The sequence below is a fragment of the Vicia villosa genome, unplaced genomic scaffold, assembly GCF_029867415.1.
Source record: "Vicia villosa cultivar HV-30 ecotype Madison, WI unplaced genomic scaffold, Vvil1.0 ctg.001048F_1_1_1, whole genome shotgun sequence".
NCBI classification, from domain to species: domain Eukaryota; kingdom Viridiplantae; phylum Streptophyta; class Magnoliopsida; order Fabales; family Fabaceae; genus Vicia; species Vicia villosa.
Window position 1 is genome coordinate 321,876 of NW_026705456.1, and position 11,906 is coordinate 333,781.

At 35.3% G+C, this 11,906-nt stretch overlaps 1 protein-coding gene across 2 annotated transcripts; it reads left to right on the forward strand.

Annotated features, from left to right (window-relative positions):
* The first annotated feature begins 1,727 nt into the window (after nt 1–1,727).
* Nucleotides 1,728–3,665, forward strand: LOC131632876 (peptide methionine sulfoxide reductase-like). Of its 2 annotated transcripts, none has more exons than XM_058903594.1 (3): nt 1,728–1,913; nt 2,731–3,131; nt 3,219–3,665. In XM_058903594.1, exons 1-3 carry the CDS (start codon nt 1,730–1,732, stop codon nt 3,468–3,470), a joined length of 837 nt encoding a protein of 278 aa, XP_058759577.1. In that variant the 5' UTR covers nt 1,728–1,729; the 3' UTR covers nt 3,471–3,665. The 2 variants fall into 2 exon arrangements, with proteins under 2 accessions (XP_058759577.1, XP_058759579.1); XM_058903596.1 differs by having other exon boundaries at nt 1,750–1,913; nt 2,679–3,131.
* Nucleotides 3,666–11,906: the final 8,241 nt, after the last annotated feature.

Genomic DNA, 11,906 nt, shown 5'->3' on the forward strand with positions numbered 1-11,906 from the left:
ATGAGAATCTAGGTGAACCAACAGACCTCATTAATAGTTATGAATCAGGATCTCTGCTCTTTGCTGGTCCTTTCTGGTTTCTGCAACTGTGGCTTAATTCTACTTTCGAAGCTCACCTCCCATTTCGAGGTACTGTCAACGAAGAAGATCCAAACATCAAAAATCGAGCTGTAGAAGGAACCAGGTTGGCTTTGCTAACTCCTAAAGAAGAAACTGGGAAGCTTCGTGAATATTTTTTAGCATATGTCATGATGTTTTCTCAGTGTTATCAATTTAGCCCTTCAATGGCTCCATTCGTACAAAGGACAGTGGGTCCTGAATGGTTCACTCGAAGGTTTCCAGCAATGTCCCCAGATCAACAAACTGAATCCGTGATTATTTGGGAAGCTTTTCTTACCCCAAGGCTATTCTATCACCGTCTTCGACCCTCCAAAGGTCAATGTGTTCTTCTCTGCTACCAAGGATCCTACCAACAAAGGCCAATGTGGGTATCACTCTTTCTTTCTAGGGCTCTATCCAAGGATCCAAATTCAAAAAATTCATTCCTTGCGCGCTTGGTTGTAAAGTGTCGGCTACATCCATCTCCTCCTTTATTATCCTCAAGGTGTCCTAACATTCTTAGGTGGTCTCTAGATCACCCATGATTATTCCAACTCACCTTATAGGTAGCAGGTACTTGATGCTTAAGTATAAGGTTGATAAGGCGGCCCTTACAAGGTTGAAGACAGATCGTCTTATGATAATGTTGTATGAATATGAGACGTCTATCACGAGATACCCGACCTTGATCTTTTTTTCTCGCTAGAGGACCCTACCAACAAACCTTGGAACTTTCGGAGGTTGTCTGGATCCAAACAATGCTTCTCAAATACATCCTAATATAGGACATGTATTGAGCTCCCTGAATTAATCAATACTCGTTTTATATCTCAATCGTCATATTATCAAATCATTAAGACGACTTTTATTAAGGGTGAATGTGGCCCAAGTTAACTTTACTGGGTCACACGGTGAGTGCCAAGTGTACTTGATAAAAGTGCAATAGTGGGAGAGATTCTACTCACGTAGGGATTATGAGAGATTATATGTGCTTTCCTTTGGGAAATTAGTTAAAGATCACCGTGAATCATGAGGTAGGGATATTTATAAGAGTTTCCATGGATTTGATTTAGTCCAATAACCAATTCTTCCTCTTTTTGGGGATTGTTGGACAATATGGGTAGCAATTTCCTCCTTTATTGGAGAAGCGGTTTCTCCATGATCCGATCAAGACTATTAGTCTCTTTTTCACATCTATCAGATCATGTACAATATAAAATAGATAAGTGTTACTATGTTCGAGTCGGACGGCCAAGCCCGCTTCCAGCGTCTAGACTCGGCTTGAGCAACCATGTCCAATTCGAACAATCAAACTCACTTTAAGCGCCGTCAAGATTATTGTACTTGATTTTGATCACTTTATTATGACCCGTCTCTTTTAGACCCAATAAAATTATCATAGGCCAAGTATATACGTTGGTTTGGTAATAAATTTTATTGTAAAGTAAATGTCATTTTTGATTTCACAACTTTACTATATTCCTGTAGATAAAAATTATGAAAATTTAACTATTGAAGTTTTTATTTTTATTTTTTAAAAAAATGTTTTGGGATAAGGATAAATAGAGGGGTTTTTTAGTCTTTCGTGGTTGACACGCCAGCAGCAACAACGTAGAAACAACCGCGGAATATGAGCTTACGGATCAAGGAAAGCGCCATCTTTCGTGAACAACAAGAAAACAACCCTTGTTTTACTTTCCTGTCGTTATTACCGAATCTTTCAATTTATTCACCTCTCTTTCCCCTTCTTCATCTTCCTTCTCACTCCTCTCAATCACCATTCAATCTTCTCCAATTCTTTCTTCCACCACTTGGTAAGTCTAAATTCTATTTGCTTCTCTCGATACAATTTTTTTTTTTGAGATTCCTATCGATTAAATTTCTGTATTTTTTTTGTATAGTTTGATTTGAATAACTTGTTGCTACTAAACTTTGGATATAGTCCTCACTTAGTTTCAAAATAAGAGAGAATTACAATTCAGAAACTAAATTGATAAATTGTATAATAGGACCGTAAAATTCGTCGCCTTTAAATTGTATTTAAATAGGCCTCATAAATCTTAGTCAGTATTAAAACGTGATTAAATATGTTCTCTAATTGACTAACCGACTAACCGACTAATCTACACAGGACTTTCAAAAAATTTAAAACGACTATGTTGATCACGTTTAGTTTAGATCAATATGGTAGACAAAATGTCTGGAGTTTGAATTAAATTAAAAGCTTGATAAATGAAATTTGTATTCATGTACCAAATTATTCGCAACCCTAAGGGTTGGCGCGGCCTATTGGTGAGGCTTGGGTACTAAGAAGACGGTGGGATTGGTCCTTTAGATTAGTCGGTCTCAAGTGGCAAATCAAGTTTTGAAAAAAATTGTATTTATTCATGTAGTTTCTAAGATATGTATAGGATATAGGAATTTTGAGTGCATCACTGTTGTTCAACGATATAGTACAAATTGTGTGTTTTCAAATAGCGGCTATAAAGCGTAACAGATTTGAACAAACCGTTATTTTTCACAATTTGTTATTGACAACACTGACTTGTATAAAAAGCAATTGTTTATTTTTATGATAGGTGTCTGTAACTCTGCAGCTCACAGTATCTGTTTTACACCATTCATTTGCAGAAAAAAACAGCAGAGTCAATATTGCTGTCAACAATCACTCCATGTACTGGCTGAGCAGGCTTTGGTTTGGAAGCACCACAAGGGCAACAGAGAATATGGATTCATCAATTGCTCAAGGACCAGATGATGACAGGCCAGCATCAGCTCAACAGTTTGCCCAGTTTGGCGCTGGCTGCTTCTGGAGCGTCGAGCTCGCCTTCCAGAGGCTGCCTGGAGTGACCAAGACCGAGGTTGGTTATAGCCAGGGACTTTTGCATAATCCAAGCTACGGAGATGTGTGTTCCGGAACCACAAGACACTCGGAGGTTGTCAGAGTCCACTATGATCCCAAAGAATGTAGCTACGAGTCTCTGCTCGACGCGTTCTGGGCTAGACACGATCCTACCACACCAAATCGACAGGTATATATCACATTCGTTATTTAATTTAATTGGTCTGGTTATCTATCTGATAACGTATCTGATACCTTTATCGTGTCCGTGCTTCAGGGGAATGATGTGGGAACACAATACAGGTCTGGAATATACTATTACACTCCTGAGCAAGAGAAAGCGGCGCGAGAGTCGTTGGAACAACAACAGAAGAAGTTAAACAGGAAGATTGTTACTGAGATTCTTCCTGCTAAAAAGTTCTACAGGGCAGAAGAGTATCATCAGCAGTATCTTGAGAAAGGTGGTAGATTTGGTTTCAAGCAATCTTCTTCTAAGGGATGTAATGACCCTATTCGATGCTATGGTTGAATTAATTATCATGAAGACTAGTTCAGATGTTGGAAAATAATAGTTTTGTTGATAAGTTTTTGTTAATATATCAATAAAACTATGTCAAACACTGCATACTCTATTTGATTTTTAAGTTGGAGATTGTCATAAATCAGTTGTATAATTGGTGTTTGTTTTTCATGTATAGTTTTGAAATGAAGTTTTTTTAGAGTATCTTTAATGGCACTTTTTGAGTTACAGCATAATTTATTAATTAATATGTATGCATTAGAGCAAAATGAATGGATAAAATTGTATAGAACCATTCAATCAGTGGATACTATCTTGATCCACGTACTGAATGTAAATCTTTTCTTGTGGTTGCATAATACCATACGTTTCAACTATATTAGATTAAAAGAGAGAAAATAATTGTATATTCTCTCTCTTAATTCAATGATTATTTTAGAGGATAAAAAAAATTGAGTTTGGAAGACTTTAGGGAGGGAAAACCATATTGTCTCTCTGATTAGGATTCACTGCAGTTGGGGTTTCCTGCAATTCCTGCAGTCTACTCACAAATTTTTTCACCTAAATCACTTAAAGTGTATTAAAATGTATTAAAAACATGATGTCTTTCTCTACTTAACCCCACCTATCCATACACATCATCATAATGAAGAAATTAGGCCTACTCTTGTCCAAACCATTAAATTATCTAGGATATTCATTGTTGTTTTCTTATTATAATTTGTCAATTGCACAATCAAATGAAAAAGAAATAGTAAGAATATAATTTTCCAATATTGTAAACTGTATTTGGATATTTTAAAATGAACCAGAGTGGAGTCTAATGGAACAAAATGAAAATAGAGTACTTGATTCCATTATTTAAATATTTTAAGACAGAATCAAGTCATTTTGCCATTCTTTCCGAAAGGTAAAAAAACATGTTGGGATGTAATAATAGAATGGAATGGAATAGATACCATTTCATTCCACTCTTCTCAAACCAAATAATAGAAATTTATCCCTTCTATTCCATACTACTTCATTCTAATGTTTTTCATTAATAAATAAATTTTTAGTGGTCCTCTGAATTTGCTCTGTCAATGTTTTCATAGTTGATCTATCCTTTTGAATATTAGAGAGTGTTCATCTTCATTTGAATCTTCTGATTCTTCTTCTTCAGCTTAAAAAGCTTTTGTCTTTTCAGACCTAGACTTCATATCCTTAGACAACTTGAAAGTAGTTACCATTGGTATGCATTTCAGACTTCTGATAATTATCTTGTCATGATCTACAGTAGAATATCCTTTGTTCAGAAACTTAAGTCTTGCAACAAGCATCTGGAATCTTGAAAACATAGTTTCAATAGATTCATCGTCTTCCATTATGAAAGCTTCATATTTCTATATTAGGGTTAGAGCCTTAGTCTCCTTAACTTGAGCATTGCCTTCATGAGTCATCTGAAGAGAATAAAAAATAGATTTGCAGTCTCTTTATATGTGATCTTCTCATACTCAGTGTGGAAAATAGCAGCTATTAGAATAGATCTAACCTTGAAGTGATTTTTGTAAGCCTTCTTCTAATCGTCTGACATTGCACTTCTTGCAATTTTGGTACCTTTATCATCTACTAGATAACTGTAGCCATCAACTACTAGATCCCATAGATCAAAATCAAAAGCCATAAAGTAAGTTTCAATTTTGTCCTTCCAATAGTCAAAATTTTCTCCATCAAACATGGGAGGTTTTTAACTATATTGATCTCTATCCTTAATATCAATGACGACAGTTTTCGCAGCAGTTTTCACAGTCATTGTTTTTCACACAGTCTGGATCGGTACTGAATACTGTTAAGTGCCTGATAAAAATTCAAACTTTTTATCACTTAGAACTGGAGCTCTGATGCCAACTGAAGGTGTGAAAAAAACTAGAAAGGGGGTTTGAATAGGTTTTTAAAAACAACTTTTCTCTAATAAAATCCCCTTCAAAAACTTTACTATTGATAATAAAGAAATATATACAAGAAGGAAAGAACAATGTATGTTTATACTAGTGCACTTGAAAATTATCAAGTTAATCTAGTCCGCCCGCCAAGGTGATTTTGCCTTATCAAACAAGGTCTTAATCCAATAATCTCAATATTATTACAATGCAAAAGCTAACCGCGAGTGACTAACTTACAAACTCTAAGACATACTAATCTTAGACTTGTCAAGGATTCTAGCCAACTGGTCCCTTAAGGCACAATCAAACAATAGTTTGAAAAAGGTTTGTTTGTAATGAGTATGCTTCTACACAAGCTAATAGTAAAAATTATTTTTAGAATATGGACTACAGAGAGTAAGGGAGCTTATGAACAGTCTTTCAAGAACGTGTGAATTAGCAACCTTTTCCTTTGGTCTTCAAGTTTATTTATAGCCAAATAAATAATATATCCGTTAGAGGGTATTTTTGGAATTTCTAGAAAGCTGGTAGCTTGAATAACGTGGGAGACAAGATAGTACAATGTGTCCGTCCTTTTTTGGTAGTGGAGCGAAACATTCGTTTGTACCATGTATTGTGTACCACGTGAATGTTGTCTAGTAATCTTCTTGGACTTCAATGGCTTCTGATGAACATGAGTTAGAAGAAAGAAATAATCCTTGGGTCATCAGAACTTCAAGTCTTCAAAGTCTTCAGAACTTCATCTTCGGAGTCTTTAGCACTTGGTATTCAATACCCTTTATCTTCAAAAACATAACTCTTCAGCATCTGGACTGTTCTTCAGTACTTCTATCTTCAGATCTTCAGAACTTCTGTCTTCAGATCTTTAGAACTTGGTTTCTTTGATAGCGTATCAGAGTCACAACTTCAGAGCCTTCTGAAGTCGTTTGCTATTATTCATCAGAACTTGCGTAGAGTAGAAGCGAAACTTGGTTTCCTCTGATGATTTGGCAGTGCCTTTCATCAGATTCAGAATCTGTTTGTTAGATGCTCAAAATAACAAACATTAGAGTACTAAAAAATTTCATACAGACATACTCATTGTTATCATCAAAACTCATAGGTATTATTGTAGAACTAAATCTTGTTCTAACAATATCCCCCTTTTTTATGATGATAAAACTATGTATTTTTATGACACAATTTTGTATATAATCAGAAAAAGTTTCACAAATAAGAAAGGTAAGGAATACTTATCCTTTATATGAGAAACTCCCCCTGAATTTAAGACTTGGTAAAGATCAAATATCCTGATTTTGAACCGTTTGGGTAACTCCCCTTGATTGCAATAGATAAGATATTGAGATCTTGAGAGTCTTGATTCTTGATACCGATCATTCCAAATGAGATCTTAAAATATCATAGCCAATAGTAGTCTAATTCCTGTCTCTTCAGAGCCTAATTGTGAACTTAATCTTCTCATATTCTGATTCCAAAAGTTAGACAAATAGCTTGTTTAACACTTTCAAATTCTGATTCCAAACAGAGTTCATGATACTTGAAAAAGAAAATAATTCTAACAGAAACAAAAGTTTATATTGTTAGAATGTAAGCAGCCTATTTCAGAGAATTCATTTTTGAAATCAAAATATTACTTCAGTTGTTAATCCCTTTTTTGTCGTAATCAAACAGGTAATTATGTGTGAAAAACATAAAAACATAAGTAAAAACGAAAAAAAGAAGTAAAATATGAAAATAAGACACTTATATTAAATAAAAAAGCCTATCATCAGATAGAACAAAAAGAGAAGAAAAAAATGAAACAGACATAAGCCTAAGGTTCAACGCAAAAGGAAAAAACAAATCCTAAGAGTCTAGGGTCCAAAAGAGGATGATGTTGATAGCTTGGCCAGAATCTGCTCAAGCATGGTCTGAACAGATTCATTAACAACCTTTTTTTTATTAATGCTCTCCTTTAAGACTTTTTTCTCTTCTCTGATCACAGAAACTGCTTGATCCAGACGCAAGATAGCAGGATCAGAAGATGAGACAACCAAAGTGAAGGTGTGAAAAACATTAGAAAGGAGGGGTTTGAATAAGGTTTTTAAAACACAAAGCTTTTTATAAAAACATTACCCTTTCTTGAAACTACAAGTTCTTTACTATGGATAATAACACAAAGATGCAAGAAGGAAAGAACTCGATATTTTTATACTGGTTCACTTGAGAAATCTCAAGCTAATCCAATCCACCCTTCTGAGGTGATTTTGCCTCTTTCAAGCGAGGATTTAATCCACTATAACCGAATCGATTACAATTGCAAAAGCCAACAGCCGGTGACTAACATTTTCATAGACAACCCCTGTGACTAACGACCTGCATAGATAAACTTTGTGACTAACACCTGCACAGGTACCCCCTGTGACTAACAACCTCTAAGACTCTCTAGTCCTAGACTTCTTGAGAGAGCTGACCTTCACTCGGTCTCTCAAGGAACGATCAAACATCCTTTGATCACAGGTTTGTTTATAATATAAGTGCTTCTACACAATCAGGATGTAAACTCTCCTTTTCAAATCTTAGACTAAAATAAAAATGAAGCTATTAACAATCTATACAGAGTGAGTGTTTTTGTTGAAGTTTCTTTCTTTGAGTCTCCAAGCACTTTTATAGCCAATAGAGAAATATAATCGTTGGAGGGTAAATAGTATGCAACTTCCGTCCTTTTCTTAGAGTGGAGCGAAACATTCGTCTATATCTTGTACTTCTGTACTATAGTTGATCGGTAAAATAGCAAGTGTACTATTTTGCCTCCGTAGTAATAATGGGGAAATCCTCGGATATCGATCTTAAGGACTGCGTAGTAATATCGAGTTCAAATTGTAGTTCAATTAAAAAAACTAATCTTGGGGTTTTGTTTGCAAATTGTGACTAAACAATAATTAAAATAAGCAGAAAAGTAAATGGATTTTTGACAAATACGAGTATTTTGCTAGGGTAAAGTGTGTGACTGTTTCTGTAATAACCTTGGATTTAGATCTCTTCAATAAGTTCATACTAATCAATTACCAGCCCTTTAGGATATTTTCCCCTAATTCCTTAGCGGGAAAACCTTTGAACATTCAACCTAAATCCTAATTCCTTAGAGATTTATTATGAAATCAAACAATTATTTTATCCAGAGTTAACTGGTAACTATAGGGTATCCCTATTCCTAGGTGATATCTACTATAATCTGATCGTACAAAAACTTTAACAACCGCGGTCCAGCAAATCGTTAACTGTAAATCAATCCATGTTTGTCCGACAAGGAAAGCATAAAAACATTGTATAATCAAATTGAATAATAAAACATGCAATTGAGGAAATCAGGAATTCAAAGTCATTACATGACCCAATCAGAGACACCCCCTAGCATTGGGGGGTTTAGCTACTCATATGTGAATCGGTAACAAAATATAAAATAGAGACATTACAAGAATTGAGATGAAAGTTGATCTTCAATTGCTTCTGTTCATGAAAACCTTCTTCTCTCCCAAACGCTTGTTTTCTCCAATCTTCAATCGTGTCTTCTTCTCTCGGCCAAAAATTCCTCTAATTCATTGTTAAAACTCTTCTAAATAGTGCAAACTCACTTAGGTTGGTTGGAAGTACCCAAACGCCCCCACAGCTTAACCCATGGAAAAAAATATGAAAGAAATCATAAAATCAGCGCAACATGCTGACACGGGCCGTGTCAGCCAACACGGGCACCCGTGTCAAACTTCTGCCATCTTAAAAGTTGATTTTTTTTCCCAGGCCTCCTGACACGGGTGCCCGTGTCAGGTAACACGGCCCGTGTCAGCCCTTAACATTAGAATTTGGCTTTGACTTCTTCATCAAAGTTGTAGCCCTTTCCGTTATCAAACTTTTGCCACCAGAATCGCGTCATTCCAAGTTACGATGCTCTAGTTATGATCAAAATACTACACGCCAATCACGATGAGAAACATGCTGAAAATTTCCAGATCTCACACTTGCTAAGACGGGCCGTATCAGCCCCTTGACTTTCATCTCTGTTGAATTTTCTTGGCCACGCTTCATCCTAACATGGACAATTTCAGGTGACACAGGTGATCATGTCAAGCTTCATGTAGCATGATTTTTCACTTCCTTCGAAACTCCCCTTTTTGTACTTTTTCGCATTGATTTGTCTCGATTTATTCCTTTGAGCCTGCAAACAGTACAATACACAACCAAAGCATAAAATGTAGAAGAATGAAGTAAAACGCTTGACAATATAAAGCAAAGACGACTAAAATCAACGGTAAATAAACGTGTAAAAATCGCTGATCAAACTCCTCCAAACTTAAATCGTTGCTTGACCTCAAGCGACAATTATAAGAGAAAATGAACATCACAGCATACTGGTACTCATACGTGAGATTTATGTTCCTTTTGATCAAGATACCGTTAGTCCGACATTCACATGACGCAAAGAGTTTCTGTAAGAACATTTAAACTCTGAGCTCCCCTTTCGGATACCTCTCTAACTATGCTTTATACTTATGTCTTTTTCCGATTTTCCTCCTCTTTCATTCGGACAATCAAATTAAGGCAATGCAAATTTATGATTATCATCACATGCATGAGACTAATCAAGACTTTCTGATTTTTTTAGGTACCAAATATGTAACGATTAACGATGAAATTTTCAAAACTTTTCAGTTTGTGTATTGTCCTTATTTGGACGATGCTGGGGATCAACCTCCTTTGGGCTGAATAATCGGGTGAGGGTTACCCAACTTAGGGGATCGGCTACCTTTTACCGCCTTTTCATCATTTGGTGCCAACATTATTTATTTCTCAACTACTCATACATGAATGTGAATCTAGATTATGCCACTATCAAAATAAACTACTCAAGGAGTACTTCTCAGGATTCAAGCACTGTGGTACAAATCTACACGTTAGACTAGTATCTCTTTTTGGGAAACCAAGGGTGTTCAAATAAACCCAATTTTTATAACATTATTCTAAACTTCCTGCACTCAACCAACCATCCTTTCATCTTTATAAACTATTTCCAAATGCTTTTTAGATCAGAAACTCTTATGAAAAATAAAAATTTCGGTCAAATTTGGGAAGAACTCAATGTATGGTTTTACACATCATAACAACAACATAAAAAGAAAAATGCAATAGTAAATCCTCCCAGAAACTTGAACGAAACATTGGCCCCAATGTTTCAGAACAAACCCGAGAGGGGTGACTCATAGAGGGTAGTGCAACTCTAACTGCAGCTTCCTAGCATTAACCAGAAGGGCCCCCTTTTTATTTCCTGAAAAACAAAACAAAGAAACACAAAAAAAACTAAGTTATTAAAAGCATGGGTTGCCTCCCACGAAGCGCTTCATTTAACGTCGCATGGCTCGACGGTCCATTCCTCTTGTTAGGGTGGCATATATGACACAAAGAACACATCATCTTTTTTCTTTCTTTTGTTTGGTAGCAATCCCATGAGCTTAAAGTACTGATGATGTTGCTGCCAAGTCCTTTTTAGCTTGATTTTATTGAACAAGGCATAAATGTCTTCCAATACTTTGTCAATTTCTTGTCTTTCATCTGCCTTATTGTAAAAATAGTTTTTGGGGATACTCTTTTGTTGAAGATTTTCTTGTTGGATATCCACATCTTCACAAATTGTTAAATTTATTGTTTTATCCAAAACTTGATCATCTTCAATTTTCCTTATTTCTTCTTCCCCATATTTCTTTTTTACCTCAAATTCTTCTATTCTTACTGCATCCTCTTCATCTGATGTTATGTATTTTTCTTCTGGTTCCACATATTCATCTTCCAACTCTAACTTTCTCCAAATAAACCTATCTGGATAAAAGTTAGCTTCCTTAAATTCATTCATAAAGATTCTTACCTCCCTCTTATATGCTTTAAAAATTTTAGTCGCCTCTTCCAAAGTGACTCCCGAATCAAGCGACCAATGTAACACCCCAAATCTACCCAACGAATATTTAATAAAATCAGAGTGCGGAAATTCAACATACAATTGGGATGTCACATTCAACGTAAAACAACAAACAACTTAATCACATATATCATAGATACATAGCACATAACTCGGATGAACCGATAAAACCTGTTTACTCTTTTAAAAAATAAAAAACAACTTTTATTAATAATAATAATATCAATTATTCAACTTCACTTCGTATAATATTTTTATTAAACTAAAACAACTTCACCAACATCATATTACTTCATAAATTCCACTTAAAAGTTAACAACTTATAGTTATAACAACAATTAAAAGACCATCGTTCATCCCCCCGAGTGCTACGTATCAGAGCAAGACCCAACTCGAACTAACAGCAACTAAAGACTTCATAAAATCACTTCAAACTCCCACCGCTATCTTGAGTACCTGTCCATTTCCCATGGTAGGGAAACATCATTCAGAAGGGATGAGATATCCAACAATATAAACAAGCATATGATAAATAATATATTAGGATTAAATCATACAAAATTATCACTTCACAGTCAT